The following is a 17,500-nucleotide window of genomic DNA, read 5'->3' as shown; positions in this document are numbered from 1 at the left end:
TGTGGTGGAGGCAGGAACCATACATAGTTTTAAGGCGAGGTATAATAGAGCTCATGGGGCAGGGAGAGAGAGGACCTAGTAGCAATCAGCGAAGAGGCGGGGCCAGGAGCTGTGACTCGACCCCTGCAACCACAAACAGGTGAGTACAAATAGGTGAGTACATGAATTCATTCGATCGAAGACCAGGCAGAACTACAAAGGGGTCTGGACAGGCCGCATACCTGGTCCAGCAATTGGCTCCTGGAGTTCAACCCCACCAAGTGCAAAGTCATGAAGATTGGGGAAGGGCAAAGAAGACCGCAGACGGAGTACAGTCTAGGGGGCCAGAGACTACAAACCTCACTCAAGGAAAAAGATCTTGGGGTGAGTATAACACCAGGCACATCTCCTGAAGCTCACATCAACCAAATAACTGCTGCAGCATATGGGCGCCTAGCAAACCTCAGAACAGCATTCCTAAGAACCAGACTGGTTCTGGCTGACTCTGACCACTCACTGAATTTATGGCAACAAATTCAGACAACCACACGCTACAACAGTGGTATGCAGAAGAGCATCTCTGAATGCACAACCTTTGAAGTGGATGGGATACAGTGGTTCCATTCCTGTCAGAAGAGAACAGGAAACTGAGGTTACAGTGGGCACAGGCTCACCAAAACTGGACAGTCGCTGGATGTGCCGGATCAGGAAATACACAGCATGGATGTGCATTAGAGAGAGAGAGAAGGGAAAGAAATTTAGGATCATACTGATAAAAGAAAGATGCAACTGGAGGCAGACTTACGCAAGATAAGGAACGTGAGACGGAATAAGGAATCACAGGCCAAGTAGTAAAAAGGAGTCAATGAATCAGAAACGTACGCAACGTCGGAAAGTGAAATAAGAGATTAGAGTAAAACACGTGAATAAGAGAAATAACTAATGGCTGACATAACTGGTTTTCACTGGATACCACCAACCACATTACTAACGCTAACACACCGCAGCTATGAATAACACATTTCCCAGAGATACACAAGTGTTGTATATTTCTGAATTAATGACATCGAAAACTAACTGTTCTCGTTGTATGCGGAAAGAACATGCTGTTTCTGACGTAAATGTAACCAGACTTCTCTCTGCATCTAAACATTTCCTACTGTGTGTGAGTGTGTATATGTGTGTGTGGGAGGAGGTGTGTGTGTGTTTGTGTTTATATGTGTGTATGGGTGTGTTTGTGTGTGTGTCTGCGTGTGTGCGTGTGTACTCACCAATTTCTACTCACCTATTTGTGGTTTCAGGGGTCGATACTCAGCTCCTGGCCCAGCCTCTTTACTGGTCGCTACAAGGTCCTGTCTCTCTCTGCTCCATGATCTTTATCATACCTAGCCTTAAAACTATGTATGGTTCCTGCCTCCACTACGTCACTTCCCACTACGTCGCCTATACTCTGTCTGCGGTCTTCTTTGCCCTTTCTCTATCTTCATGACTTTGAATTTTGCAGGGTTAAATTAGAGGAGCCAGTTGCTGGACCGGGCTTGCAGCTTGCAGGGTTATATTAGAGGAGTCAGGTGCTGAACAAGGCTTGCAACCTGTCCAGGTCTCTTCGACTCCCGCCTAATCCTCATCCGATTTAATTCTCCTCATTAACTTCACATCATCTGCAAACAGGGACACTTCTGAGACTATCCATTCCATCATGTCATTCACATATACCAAAATTAGCACTGGTCGTAGAACTGATCCCTGTTTAACCCCGTTCGTCACAGGCGCCCACTCTGACACCTCGTCACATACCATGACTCACTGTTGCCTCCCTGTCAGGTATTCTCTGATCCATTGCAGTGCCCTTCCTGTTATGCGTGCCTTATCCTCTAGGTTTTGCACTAATCTCTTGTAAGGGCTGTGTCAAAGGCCTTCTTGCAGTTCAAGAAAATGCAATCTACCCACACCTCTCTATCGTGTTTTACTTCCGTTACCGTGTCATAAAACTCCAGTAGGTTTGTGACACAGAATTTTCCTTCTCTGAATCCGTGCTGGCTATTATAAGTTTGTTCCATTCTAGGTGTTCCACCACTCTCCTCCTGATAATCTTCTCCATGACTTTACTATACACGTCAGTGACACTGGTCTGTAGTTTAGTTCCTCGTGTCTGACTGTTCTTAAAAATGGGGACTACATTTGCCGTCTTCCGTAACCTCAGGCAGTTGCCCAGTTTCATTGGATGTGTTGAACATTGTTGTTAGTGGAACACACATCGTCTATGCTCCTCTAATTCTCTAAGGATCCACGGAGAGATGTCCGGTCTCACCGCCTTTGAGGTATCAAGTTCACTTAGCAGCATCTTCACCTCCTCGATTGTGAGTATTTCATCCAGCACTTGTTGGAATATCCTTTGTTGCTGTACCCCCTCTGTTCTCACATCCCAGAGTCCTTTCGGTCTCCACTGTAACTGTACAATCCTAAGGGTTTAGCGGTCCTCCATGATTATAATAATTATACGTCTCCACTGTAAATACTTCTTTAAATCTTATGATGAGCTCCCCACATACTTCTTGGTCATTTCTTGTGAGCTCCCCACCTTCCTTCCTCAGCCTGATTACCTGGTCCTCGACTGTTGTCTTCCTCCAGATGTGGCTATACAACAGCTTAGGGTCAGACTTGACTTTCGATGCTATGTCGGTTTCGTCCTGTCGTTTTCGTATTAGGTCATACTCATTTCTGGCTCTTTGACAAATCTCTTTATTTTCCTGGATCCTTTTTCTTCTGTACTTTTTCCATTCTTTAGCACACTTAGTTTTTGCCTCCCTATTCCTTTGGGTAAACCACTGGTTTGTTCTGGTCTTCCCATTATTTCTGTTACCCTTGGAAACAAACCTCTCCTCTGCCTGCTTGCATTTTGTTGTCTCGTAGTCCTTCATATTGCTTACTGATTTTTCTACCAATTCTCTTTCCCACTGAACCTCTTGCAGGAAGTTCCTCATAACTGTGTATGCCCCCCTTTTGTAGCCTGGCTTTTCCCATCCTACTCCTATTACCCTCTCCACTTGTAACTATTATGTATTCAAAGCTCAGGACCACGTGATCACTTGCTCCGAAGGACCTTTCGTATGTGATGTCCTCAATGTCCGAGCTACTCACGGTGAATACAAGGTCTTGTTGGTTCCTCCTCACCTCTCTGGTACTGTCCCTAACATGTTGATGCATGAGGTTTTCCAGTACCACATCCATCATCTTGGCACTCCAAGTTTCGGGACCCCCATGTGGCTCCAGTTTTTTCCCAGTCAGTCTCTTTGTGATTAAAATCACCCATAACTAGTAACTTTGCTCTACCCATGTGAGCTCTTCTGGCCACTTCAGCTAGTGTATCCAAAATTGCTCTGCTGTTCTCTTCATTCTCTTCTCTTGGCCTCCTGCAGTTCTGTGGCGGGTTGTACATCACTGCAATGACTACCTTATGTTTCCCAGACTGAATTGTACCTACTATGTAGTCCCTTTCGCCCATTTCGTCCATTCCTTCAATTTCCTCAAGTCCCCATCTGTTTTTTTAATGAGCAGTGCAACTCCTCCTCCCCCTCTGCTCCCTCTATCTTTCCTTAGGAAATGATATCCAAGTGGGAAGATTGCATCTGTTATCATCCCAGTGAGTTTCGTTTCTGTGAGTGCTATGATGTCTTGGGACATCTCCTTGATTCTTTTATGCCACTCCTCACATTTATTTGTTATTCCATGCACATTTGCATTCCAAGCCCTCAACTTTTTTTCTAGAACTATGGTCTGGGGAGAACATTGGGGTCGGGGAAGTGGGGAACCTGGCAGGGAACTATGAGGGGTGGGGGTAGTAGGTACGGTGTGTGGGTTTTGGGTTAGATTGTTTGGTTGCATTGAGATTGTCATGGTTGAGGTCCTTCTGTAGGTGGTTCTGAGGGAGGTTGTATTTTGTCTTTCTCCTGGGTGTGGGTTTTCCTGCTCATCTCTGTCTTTGCCTCTTTCCTCCTTGTGTCTTTGTACTCTCTGTTTCAGTTTCTGCCTTTCCTCTTGTGTTCTGTCACAGTCGAGGTACACCCACAGATACATCGATATGTCCCCTAGTCGCACTTTCTCCTGCAGGATCCTGTTTCGAGCCGATTCTGCCTTGAATATCACTATGACTGGCCGTTTTTTCCCTCCTGCAAACCACCCTATTCTCATAAAATTTGCCACCTGGGTCATGTCATCCTCTCCTATTGCTTGCATGATACTTTCAATTGCTTTTTTCTCCTCCTGTCTTCTTGCTTCATATGTTTCCCTTTCAACTTCCTCTTCTTTCGTTCTCCCACTGCAGTTCCCTCTGCATCCACTAAGTCTATTTAGTATCAAAACTGTCAGTGGTGACAATGAAGCAGGGGAAGGTGCGTTTCCTTCTTAAACAGCTTGACCAAGAAAAGGCTGTGGACCCAGATAAGTTGAGCCCAAGATTGTTGAGAAGATATGCAGACTAGCTGGCAGCATTTCGCATCTTTCAGCACTGCCTAGTACAGTGTAAATGGCCACTGTGTAAAGAGACAAATGCAGTCCCTGTTCACAAAAAGAAGAGCAGAGCAGGAATCAGCACATACAGACCAGTGTCACTCCTGCCAATCACTGGCAAGATCCTTGAGACAATAATCTCAAAACAAATTAGTTTTTTGACTACCACTCACTACTTTGTGACCGTCAATATGGCTTCAGAAAAGGTTACTCTGTTAAATGGCACCAGTCACTGGATGAATCCAAAGTCAGCTGTGTGGTAGCAATGGGCATTGCTGGTGCTTTGGACCGAGTGTGGCACCAGGGCCTCTTGGCAAAACTGCAAGCACTGGGAATTGCAGGCTCTACACTACGTCTCCTCAGTGATTACCTTCAGGGTAGATCTCTAAGGGTAGTTCTCAATGGCACAGAATCAGCAAGACATCCTATTGGAGCAAGTGTTCCACAAGGAAGTGTGCTGGGACCATTGTTATGGAATGTCTACTACAATGACCTTCATCATCTCATCCCAAAATCCCATGCATATGCATGGGATTTTGATATTTACTTATCCAAGACAAGAAATGCCAGCTGCTCTAAGCTACATCAATCACCAGCTAAGAGCTATATCAGCTTGGGGAAATAGATGGCAAGTAACATTTGCACCTGAGAAAACACAAATGATGGTCTCTAGGCACCATGATGGTAATGCCGGTGCAGTAGTAAGTATAAATTGGAGAGTGTTGGTACATGGGGAAGAAGTTGATATCCTTGGGGTGAAATTTGGCTCCAAACTGACCATGAAGAATCACGTTGTAAATCTTGCAAACAAGGCAGCCAGGAAGCTTACAGCACTTCGCCGTATCTCGTATCTGCTTGACAGTAGGGGTTGCAAGATTCTGTATGAGGCACAAGTACGCTCACACCTTGTGTATGCTCCACTTTCTTGATTTACCTCCCCCCTCCCCTCATCTGCGACTGCTTGACAGAGTAGAGAACAGAGCAAGACGTCTCATCTCTCGCCTGGACCCATCCTGGATAGATCTGTCATTTCAGCAGAGCCTTCAACACTGGAGGGATGTGGGTGGCCTTACTGTTATGTACAAGGCCAACATTGTCAAAGTTCTACACTTGGCTCCACTTCGAGGACAGTGAGAAACAAGCTTCTATACCACAAGACGGGCAGAAAGCAGCAACTTCTCCAGAACATCACTTCATCTGAGATCATTTATCCCCATGATAACTTGAGTCTGAAACACATTCGTACAGCATTATGATGTCAACGAGATAAAGTCAGTTGATTAAATGTGTGTGTGTTTGGGTGTGGGCGAAGGAGGAGTGTACACGTGTGGGATAGTGTGAGGGAGTGTGTGTGTGTTATGCAGAAAGGTGGGATAGCTGGGGGCTTGAGCCTTATCTAAGGGCAAAGGTAAAAGTTACACACATCTCAAGCATAAACAGGCCACCCAGGGCTATCCCAGTCTAAATAGAAAGCGCTAAACCAGTAAGAGTTACTTCAATGGGTTGGTTAACAGAGGGTTAGGCAAAAATCCCAGTTAGGAAAATATATCTATTTATTCAACATAACACTATATACACACTCTAGAAACACCTTAATCCTAAACACCCAAATGAGGGTACACAAGAAACAGCTGGCTGGAGGTCCAGCCACCATAACCACTAGGCCTAGTCAGTGCCAGGCTGTCACTACTCCACTACAAACCCCTTTTCTTATTTCCTCACTCATCCCACAGCACCCTGCCCATGTCAGAGCCTAGGTGGGCATACAGGTAAGCCATAGAAGAGCCTATGGCTTGGGTTAACTAAACAAAAGGTGTACACAACTACAAACTTAGGTTAAATATACAGCATCTCCGACGCCAGCCTCCACACCTGCTGACTCCACGTGACTCCCCCAGCCACGCTCACTCCGCATACCCAAACACCCTTGGAAAATAAATCCCTAGCAGGATTTCTTTATAATTACAGTTAGAGTACTTTACAGTGCCCCCAAATACACATTATGAATTATAAAATTATTCTTTACAATTATAACATTCATAATATTATGGCACACTTCTCCACTGTATATACATTACAATGTCATGTAGAACCCTGCATAACAGTGTGGCAGTGGGTGGTTAAAGTGTAAGTGTGAATGGTCAGCATTTACAAGGGTGGCAACGGTTCATGTACATGTGTGTGTATGCACAATCGTATGTGTTCACACGCTTTTGTGTGCGTGTGGTGTTAGTAAGGCCTAGTAGACTCTACACTAGACTCCAGTTTTTGCATCCTAATTTGTATTTACTAAGCAGTTCTTTCCTAGTAGAATGTAACCTTCTCTATTTATTGTTCTTTCTAGTGGCATTAATCTACTAGACACACTTGCCTAGCCGCCCTGACTTCTGGATTTAAGTACAAAATACTGTGTGTTGGCTTGTGTGTGTGTGCGTGTATGTGTGTGTGAGTGTGTGTGTGTGTGTGTAGGTGTGTTCTCACTTAATTGTACTCACCTACCTGGAGGTTACCTGGAGGTTATTCCGGGGATCAACGCCCCCGCGGCCCGGTCCATGACCAGGCCTCCCGATGGATCAGGGCCTGATCAACTAGGCTGTTACTGCTGGCCGCACGCAGTCCAACGTACGAGCCACAGCCCGGCTGATCCGGCACTGACTTTAGGTATCTGTCCAGCTCTCTCTTGAAGGCAGCCAGGGGTTTATTGGCAATTCCCCTAATGTTTGATGGGAGGCTGTTGAACAGTTTTGGGCCCCGGACACTTATGGTGTTTTCTCTTAGTATACCAATGGCGCCCCTACTTTTTATTGGCGGCATTTTGCATCGCCTGCCCAGTCTTTTACTTTCGTAGGGAGTGATTTCTGTGTGCAGATTTGGGACCATTCCTTCCAAGATTTTCCAAGTGTAGATTATGATATATCTCTCCCTCCTGCGTTCCAACGAGTACAAGTCAAGTGCTTCCAAGCGTTCCCAGTAGTTAAGGTGCTTGACAGAACTTATACGTGCAGTAAAGGATCTCTGTACACTCTCTAGATCTGCGATTTCACCTGCTTTGTATGGAGATGTTAATGTACAGCAGTATTCCAGCCTAGAGAGAACAAGTGATTTGAAAAGGATCATCATGGGCTTGGCATCTCTCGTTTTGAAAGTTCTCATTATCCATCCTATCATTTTCTTTGCACGTGCGATCGTGGCACTGTTGTGATCCTTGAAAGTGAGATCCTCAGACATTACTACTCCCAGGTCCCTTACCTAATTGTGGTTGCAGGGGTCGAAACTCGACTCCTGGCCCCTCCTCTTCACTGATCGCTACTAGGTCCTCTCTCTCTCTCTGCTTCCTGAGCTTTGTCATACCTGGTCTTAAAGCTATGTATGGTTCCTGCCTCCACTACGTCACTTGCTAGGCTATTCCACTTCCTGACGACTCTATTACTGAAAAAATACTTCCTAACATCCCTGTGACTCGTCTGAGTCTTCAGCTTCCAACTGTGACCCCTTGTTTCTGTGTCCCCTCTCTGGAACATCTTTTCTCTGTCCACCTTATCTATTCCCCGCAGTATCTTGTATGTCGTTATCATGTCTCTCCTGACCCTTCTGTCCTCCAGTGTCGTCAGTCCGATTTCCCTCAACCTTTCATCGTAGGACATTACCCTGAGCTCCGGAACTAGCCTAGTTGCAAACCTTTGCACTTTCTCTAACTTCTTGACGTGCTTGGCCAGGTGAGTTCCAAATTGGTGCTGCATACTCCAGTATGGGCCTGACGTACACAGTGTACAGTGTCTTGAACGATTCCTTATTAAGGTATCGGAACGCTATTCTCAGGTTTGCCAGGCGCCCATATGCTGCAGCTGTTATCTGGTTGATGTGTGCCTCCGGAGACGTGCTCGGTGTTATGGTCACCCAAAGATCTTTTTCCTTGAGTGAGGTCTGTAGTCTTTGTCCACCTAGCCTATACTCTGTCTGCGGTCTTCTTTGCCCTTCCCCAATCTTCATGACTTTCCATATGGAAGGGTTGAATTCGAGAAGCAAGTTTATGGACCACGTGTCCAATCTATCCAGGTCTCTTTGTAGTCCTGCCTGATCCTCATCCGATTTGATTCTTCTCATCAACTTCACATCATCTGCGAATAGGGACACTTCAAAGTCTGTCCCTTCCATCATGTCATTTACATATATCAAAAATAGCACTGGTCCTAGAACTGACCCCTTTGGGACCCCGCTCGTCACAGGCGCCCACTGTGATACCTCTTCACGTAACATGACTCGTTGTTGCCTCCCTGTCAGGTATTCTCTGATCCATTGCAGTGCCCTCCCTGTTATATGCGCCTGATCCTCCAGCTTCTGCACTAATCTCTTGTGAGGAACTGTGTCGAAGGCCTTCCTACAGTCCAGGAAAATGCGATCCACCCACCCCTCTCTCTCGTGTCTTACTTTTGTTACCTTGTCATAAAACTCCAGAAGGTTTGTGAAACAGGATTTGCCTTCCATGAATCCATGCTGGTTGTCATTTATAATCTTGTTCCATTCCTGGTGCTCCACCACTCTCCTCCTGATAATCTTCTCCATGACTTTGCATACTATACACGTCAGAGACACTGGTCTGTAGTTTAGTGCCTCGTTTCTGTCTCCTTTCTTAAAAATGGGGACTACATTTGCCGTTTTCCATATCTCATGTAGTTGCCCAGTTTCAAGGGATATATTGAAGATTGTGGTTAGGGGCACACACAGCGTCTCTGCTCCTTCTCTAAGGACCCACGGGGAGACGTTGTCCGGTCCCATCGCCTTTGAGGTATCAAGGTCACTTAGCAGCTTCTGCACCTCCTCCTCCGTTGTTCGTATGTCGTCCAACACTTGCTGATATATTCCCTATTGATGTTCCCCTCTGTGCTGTCTTCCCAAAGCCCTTCCTGTGCCTACTGTGAAAACTTCCTTAAATCTCCTGTTTAGCTCCTCACATACCTCCTGATCGTTTCTTGTGAGTTCTCCACCTTCTGTCCTCAGTCTGATCACCTGGTCTTTGCCTGTTGTCTTCCTCCTGTTGCGGCTATGCAACAGTTTTGGGCCAGTCTTGACTTTCGATGCTATGTTATTTTCATACTGTTGCTGGACCTCCCTCCTTACCTGTGCATACTCATTCCTGGCTCTGCGACTAATTTCCCTATTTTCATATGTTCTATGCCTTCTGTACTTTTTCCATTCTCTATTGCAGTTAGTTTTTGCCTCCTTACACAGTCGGGTAAATCAGGAACTCGTTCTGGTCTTCCCATTGTTTCTGTTGCCCTTGGGAATAAACCTTTCCTCTGCCTCCTTGCATTTTGCTGTTACATATTCCATCATTTCGTTTACCGACTTTCCTACCAGTTCTCTGTCTCACTGAATCTCTTGCAGGAATTTCCTCTAACCTATGTAGTCCCCTCTTTTATAGTCTGGCTTTTCCCATTCAACTCCTGTTACCCTCTCCACTTGTAACTCTACTATGTATTTAAAGCACAGAACCACGTGGTCACTAGCTCCTAGGGGACTCTCATATGTGATGTCCTCAATGTCTGAACTACCCAGGGTGAACACAAGGTCCAGTCTTGCTGGTTCGTCCTCCCCTCTCACTCTGGTAGTGTCCTTAACATGTTGGTGCATGAGATTTTCCAGTACCACATCCATCATCTTGGGTCTTCATGTTTTGGGACCCCCGTGTGGCTCCAGGTTTTCCCAGTCAATCTCCCTGTGGTCGAAATCGCCCATAACCAGCAACTTTGCTCTGCTCGAGTGAGCTCTTCTTGCCACCTCAGCAAGTGTGTCCACCATTGCTCTATTGCTCTCTTCATATACCTCTCTTGGCCTCCTGCAGTTCTGTGGCGAATTATACGCCACTGCAATGACTACCTTGTGCTTCCCAGACTGAAGTGTACCTACTATGTAGTCCCTTTCTCCAGTCTCGTCTATGCCTCCCATTTTCTCGAATTTCCATCTTTTTTTACGAGCAGTGCAACTCCTCCTCCCCCTCTGCCCCTTCTATCTTTCCTTATGGTTTGATATCCGTGGTGGGAAGATTGCATCTGTTATTGTCTCAGTGAGTTTCTTTTCTGTAACTGCTGTGATGTCTGGGGATTTCACATTGATTCTTTCTTGCCACCCCTCATATTTATCCGTTAATCCGTCCGCATTTGTGTACCAAACCTTCAACTTCTGTTCTAAAACTGAAACTGTGGTCCTGGGGGAATATTGGGGTTGGGAGAGCAGGAGCCCTGGCGGGGGCCTATGGGGGGTTGCGGTAGGGGTGGGGGCAGAGTTCCCATAGGGTTGCTGTAGGGGTAGGGTTCGTGGTGTGGGGGGTGGGGACAGAGGGATCGGGGTGTGATTGATGGTTTAGAATGCTCAGTTGCCTTGGGGGTGTCGTGGTTGGAGTCCTTCTGTGGGTGTTTCCGGGGGGTGTGCTTGCCCTTCCACCTGTGCCTTGGTTATTCTGCTTTCCTTTGTCATTTCCTCCCATTCCTCCTTTCGTTTTTGCACTCTCTTTCAGTATCATCTTTTCCTTCTGTGTTCTATCTCGATCAAGGTACACACTCTGGAACTCCAATTTGTCTCTCAGCCGTGCTTTCTCCTGCAGGATCATGGTTCGAGTTGATTCTGCCTTGAAAATTACTTTGAGAGGCCGTTTCCTTCTCTTTGTGAACCACCCACTTTTCCGAAAATTTGCCACTTGGGTCATGTCACCCTCGCCTATCACCTTCATGATACCTTCAATCACTTTTTTTTTCCTCCCGTTTTCTTTCATCATAGGTTTCCCTATCGGCTTCCTGGAGCCCATAGACAAAAACTGATCTCTCCCTTTCTTCCTCCCACTGTGTGTCCAATTGCGTCCTCTGAGGTGTTTTAGTTCCTTCCCGAGGGGCATTCCTTCCTTCAATCCCTTCCCTAGCTGTGGACCCTATGCTCATTGGTTTGTCTTTCCTGCTCACCTGTTCCAGCAATCAAGGCACCTTATTAACGGCAGTATCTTGTGGCATTTGATTCATAAAACAACACAATATTAAATTACTTCTTGGAATAAAACAAGATAAAACCTAAGACAAAATAGTGTTCTCCATACAAGGGTATTCTTTCCTGTTCCAAAAATCCCGTGACAACTTTAGTATCTCTCTTTTCAGCTTCGGAACGACCAATGCAACTGGGTTGAAACTGGAGGGCTGCCCAAGTTGGAAATGCAGATTCACCTACGACCGTGGCTATACCGGCACGGCAGACGCTATTCTCTTTACGGCTGGAGGGTGGGTGGGTGGTATTACCTCGAGTTCTGCTTGCAGTCATTACTGCAACATTTTTATTATACTTTATGCAAACTCTTGAGAGTGATATTGCATTGAAACCACGATCTGCGAGATACTCATAATAATGACCTGATTCTTGCCCATTCTTGCAGGTTCACCCTCGATAACATTCCCAAAGCGCCAAAGCCACAGTTCCAGCGTTGGGTCTGGGTGGATGTAGAGGCGCCAACAGAACCCGGTGGATTAAGAACCGCCAACACTCTCAGGGTTCACAAGATGAACCATCTAGTCAACTGGACCATGACCTATCACTCGGAATCAGACATTATCGCCTCTTATGGCCACTTTCTCTCACTCGGAGCCACCGTCAAGTGAGTCTTCCAGTATTTAATGAAATTATCATTAGTATGTTCATAGGAAAGCGCTAACTCATTGGGGTCTTGCAAGGCCTGGGGAATAAGAGGTAATCTGATTTAATTCAAGGAAGAAGAGGATAAAACTATTTACCTAGATCGAGAGCTCTTTATGGGCATCAAGGTACATCACCTTGAAGGGAAAGAGAAAGAGGGAGAGAGAGAGACATAGAGGAGGGGGAGAGAGAGATAGAAAAAATGGAAAAGCACTGAAGAGAGGGAGAGATGGTAAATGTTTAATGTCACTTGTTTCTGTGTGATAAAAATCTCCTAAGATGATGTATTTCATTGATCTCTTTGTCAGGCCGCTGCGCCCCAATTTGTTGTCAGAACACAGTGAAGCTGTGAAGCGCTATACTGCTGCGCTAGAGCGAGGTGACACGTTGGAGAATGTGATGGGTCCCTCCTGGAGAAGCTTCGTGAAGAGACCCAAGGTGGTGGCCTGGATGTCCAGCCACTGTCGTACTAACTCCCGAAGGGAGGACTATATAGCTGAGCTCTCTAAATACATCACCGTTGACAAGTGGGTGTATTCTTCCTGAGGGCTTATGAGTGTGTAACGAATAGAATATATTATAATCTCGATCGCTTATCATTTATGGGGTAATTGGATTATTATATCATACTGAATTATAAACTCCATGTGTATATTAGTATTTTATCTAAAGATTTCAATTTTCAGTAACTTAAAGAGCCCTTGAGTTTTTTTTTTTACCGCCTTTACACTTTAAAACAATGTTTCGTCGGGCCTAAACTCATAACCTATCTTTTCTTTTTCTATCGATACTTATGGATAATCACTGCTAGTCACTTTACCATTACCTCACCAGCATAAAAATACATTTAATTAAAAGTATGCTTTTATTCTTCAAAAGCCCAAAATATTTGCCGCATGAGTTGTAGATTTGCATTGAACAAACAGCGAATGAACCAAGATGTATTTAAGGCAATTTGCTTTAAATTTATACAGGAGCATCTAAACGGATCTTAGCGAGCTTTAACCTTAAATTATCTTCATAGAGCATAAATGATATAAATTTTGCCAAATATAAAGCTAGAGTTCCTTAAATAACTTATATTGACCTAAGATTATATTATCCTTTCTTCATTTTATTTTACTGATGTGAATAAAAATAATGATCAAAACTGATTTTGAGATTATATGAGAGAATTTTACCTAAACTGAAATGAATTGATGCAAGATGATTTTATCTAGGTGAAAACAGCTGAACTGGTTAATAGAGATATGATGTGATGAAGGATAACGTTAACTAAACAGACTTGAAAGAAGTAAAAATTACTCAAACATAATTTCATACAAAATTTTGTTATAGTCTCCTTTTGATATTGTAAACAAGAGTCAGCCCTTGCACTAATTGCACACTGTTTAATGAATAGCTTTAAGTTTAAATATGTAAGCCTCCTCTTGCAAATATTTACGTAATATGAATAAATAATTAAGGAGAAGTATTATATGATTCAATATTTAGAGACATTTATTTGTGCGCACTAGGATGTAGTAATTTTGTTGGCACGATATAATGTGTGATATTGTAAATGTATTGATAATTTTGATGTACAAATTGAATATTTTTTTTTCTAAAGAGCAATCAGTGAATGATATTAATTCTTAACCAGTCAGTTGTTTTATTGCAGGTCAGACAAAGGTGCTATGACGCCAGACATGCCAAAGGTGGCGTAAGGTAGCATAAGAGCAGGATGTGTACTGAACAAATATGTCTTATTTATTAACCCGTTGTTTGGAAATCTGTTGCCGAATGGTTCGAATGATAGTTATTTTGAAATGGCAGAATTGCCAACAAATACTGTACCGGATCTTAAAATGTTGGGAGGGAATAATATTGTCAGAATTTATTAAAAAGACGTGATCAGCACAAATGTTGCGAAGCAGGAGGCTTCGTTAAGAGAAATTTCCTCACAGAAATAACAAAAAAAGGCACAATACCGTGACAGGAACAATACACAAATAACCCGCACATAGAAGAGAGGAGCTTACGACGACATTTCGGTCCGACTTGGACCATTTACAAAGTAACACTAACAGCAAGGAGAGAAAGGAGGGTGCATATATAGGCCAGCAGACAGGGACGGGAGCAAGAGAGGTAATAGTGGAGTCAGTCAAACACTAAGAAAGAGAAGCACTACAAGGGAGATAGGGGCCCACAGAGGGTAGAAGCAAGAACACAGAGGGGGGGGAACATAACAAAATAAAAAGAGAACAAATACCCAAGGCAGAAGAAAGAAAAACCAAAGGAAAAGAGGAAAGGGTAAGAGGGAGAAGAGGAAAAAAGAATCAGGTTACGTCACGGGTGTTCTGAAGTTTGGAGCATTTTACAATGTAATGGGGAAAGGGAGGCATCTACAGAGACAAAGCCACGACTAAGATTCATACAAGGAAAGTTGTGTATAAGGGAGGATTCAACCAAATGACGACTGTGAAAGAAGTAGAGTAGACAGTTTTAGCAGAAGACCTGCCGATAGCATGACTGTGATATCTGACATGACAGAAAAGAGCATTGTTGGTGTCGGCAAGCCTAACACTACTATTGTGCTCCCTAAGTTCGTCAGAAAGAGATCGGCCAGTTTCTCCAAAGTACTGAAGAGGACAGGAGGAACAAGAAATAGAGTAGACACCAGGAGCATCTCTAGAGGGGGAAAGAGATATGAACTAGATTACTGCGAAGAGTGTTAGTCTGTCGAAAAATAAGTTTGATGTAAAGAAGGCAGAGGACAGGAAAGTTCACAGGATTAGAGAGTTTGGGAGAGAAGAAAGTCAGTTTAGCACGTGAGAAGGCTGAGTCTATGAAATGGAAAGGTCAGCCAATACGGGAAAATGAATTATGAAGAGTGGAAATTTCTGGTTCAAGGAAATGAGGATCACAAATGCGGAGAGCACGGAGAAAGAGAGAGATAACACTTTTCTTGACAGAGGAGCCATGATAAGAAAAGTAATGAATGTACATGCCACTGTGCATACGCTTGCGGTAAACGGAAAAGGCAAAACACTGTATCTGAGCGGTTGACATGAACATCAAGGAAAAGGAGCAAGGAATTAGATTCCCAGTCAGCTTTTAACTTAATGGAAGGGGCAAGATTATTAAGAGCATCAAAAAATGGTTGGAAGAGACTAGAGTCATGAGGCCAAAGAGCAAAGATGTCATCTATATAGCGAAGCCAGAGTGAAGGTCACACATTATTAGTCGGAAGAACAGTCTCGAAGCATTCCATGTAGAGATTAGCAAGAACAGGAGATAGAGGAGAGCCCATAGCGACACCGAAGGTTTAATAATAATAATTAGCTTGGAAGGAAAAGGAATCTGAGTCCACTTCATCAGGAGATGAAGTAACCTTTCAATGGACTTCTCTCTGAGAAAATTAAGAACATCATCAAACCCGTTCGATGAAGTCGTCGTAAGCCCCTCTCTTCTATGTGCGGATTATTTGTGTAATTTACTCACAGATTCTGTGAATTATGTGGAAGCGATGACAGTTCACTGACTGTCGTTGATAGTCTCTTTAACTTTCAGCTATCCAGAGACAATGGACAAAAATAAAAGGAGAACAGGAATACAATATATGACTACTGCTTATTGAAGTTAGCTGTATATATGTCCTTAAATAATATTAATATAATATCTTTATTTCTACAAGTACATGTACAAGGTATACAGTCCTAGCTGACATCAATGACATACTACTGTATAGAAAGCCGCTTGTTATGCAGAGCATTTCGGGTAAATTAGGTCAGTTTTGTCCCAGGATGCGACCCACACCTGTCTACCAACACCCAGGTACCCATTTTACTGATAGAGAACATAGAAAACCGGTGTAAAGAAACACGCCCATTGTTTCTACCTTCGCTGGGAATTGAACTCAGACCATCGCCTTGTGAAGCGAGAGCTTTAGCCACCAGGCCACAGGGCACCGTAAACAACCCACTGCCGACACTTCCATGGAATTATATTTGTATGGCATTATCTGTGTTCTTAGAAATATTTTTATCAGCTTTAAATATTTAAATTTCTTTCTGAGAGGAAACAACATCTTGTTCTAGCCAGTGATTGATATTTCATTTATTTACGTTTTGCTTATTATAATTGCTAATAAATTTTATAAGTTGAAACATCAGGCTGATGGAAGATGAAGTTGACGAGGTGAAGTATTATAATATTATCAGTCCGTCACTCTCGGTGCATGATAAGGAACTGATTATCTAGTACCTAACGTGATGGATTGATTATATTACATGAAGCTACCTCTATACTTCGTCTGCTTTGTTTTCCATCAAGTTGATGTCTCAAGGAGTGTGTCTTTTTTCTCTATATTCAACGGATGAAGCCTGTAGCGCAGTGGTAACCTATCGTTAATAATGATTTTTAGTGTTGCTCATGTGTCTTACTCATGTCTCCTTGGTAATGTAATAATATAATTTGAGATAGAATTGGGTTGTTCGAAATCATTGATATGGGATGGCCTTAGCTAATATAAGTAAACTGCGTTCGCCTGAGCTGATCTCGGTTAGTCCTAGAGGAATTAACTTAAACAAATTTCAAATGCTTTGAGGTGTATAAAACTAATTCTTAGCTTTCATAATTGACAGGTATGGGGGTTGTGGAAATATTACATGTTACCACAGAGACCCGCTGGGTAATTTGTGTTGGCAGAACATGCTTAGTGGAAATTACTCCTTCTACTTGTCTATGGAGAACAACTTATGTGTAGACTACATCACTGAGAAACTCTACAACCCGTTGTTGCACAACATCGTCCCCGTCGTATGGGGAGGTACGTAGAGACTTAAGAGTGTAGATTATGCCTGTAGCGAATGTGATAATATAGGTGGATGTTGAAGAGTATTAAAAACATAAGAACATTAAAATGAATGAACATTGCAGTAAGTCTGTTGGCCCATGTTAGGCTGGTCTAACTCACACTCAACCACACCCAGTCATGTACCTGTCCAACCTATATTTAGAGTTACACAAGGCTTTTGCTCCAATGACGCCACCTAGGAGTTTGTGCCACACATCTACAACTCTGTTGCCAAAGCTTTGTCCTTACTAAATCTAAATTTGTCCTACTTGAATCTATTGCTGCGAGTCTTGTCTTGGTTTGATAATTTCAACACGCTATTTATACTCCTTTTATTTATTCCTGTTTTCAGTTTGTACACTTCAATTATATCCTCCCTAATTCTACAATTTTTTCCAGAGAATGCAAATTCAATGCCTTCATGTTACCTTTGTTAGAAAGGTTCCTGATACATGGGATCAATTTCATCATTAATATCTGTACATTTCCCAGCACAATTATGTC

At 43.6% G+C, this 17,500-nt stretch overlaps 1 protein-coding gene across 3 annotated transcripts in view; it reads left to right on the top strand.

The window, feature by feature from the left end:
- The window catches only part of LOC128691399 (alpha-(1,3)-fucosyltransferase C), a 25,696-nt gene that overhangs the window by 6,085 nt on the left and 2,111 nt on the right, over positions 1 to 17,500 (top strand). For 2 of the 3 annotated variants that reach the window (XM_053780256.2, XM_053780254.2), the window contains exons 2-5: positions 11,631 to 11,750; positions 11,903 to 12,121; positions 12,468 to 12,686; positions 16,785 to 16,969. In XM_053780256.2, the coding sequence (XP_053636231.1) occupies positions 11,631 to 11,750; positions 11,903 to 12,121; positions 12,468 to 12,686; positions 16,785 to 16,969 (743 nt within the window). The remainder of the gene's footprint in view (positions 1 to 11,630; positions 11,751 to 11,902; positions 12,122 to 12,467; positions 12,687 to 16,784; positions 16,970 to 17,500) is intronic. The other variant, XM_053780255.2, reaches the window with a different exon arrangement.

This window comes from Cherax quadricarinatus, chromosome 36 (genome assembly GCF_038502225.1).
Source record: "Cherax quadricarinatus isolate ZL_2023a chromosome 36, ASM3850222v1, whole genome shotgun sequence".
NCBI lineage: Eukaryota > Metazoa > Arthropoda > Malacostraca > Decapoda > Parastacidae > Cherax > Cherax quadricarinatus.
The sequence above is the reverse complement of the archived record's forward strand: the minus strand, read 5'-3'. Positions and strand labels throughout refer to the sequence as shown.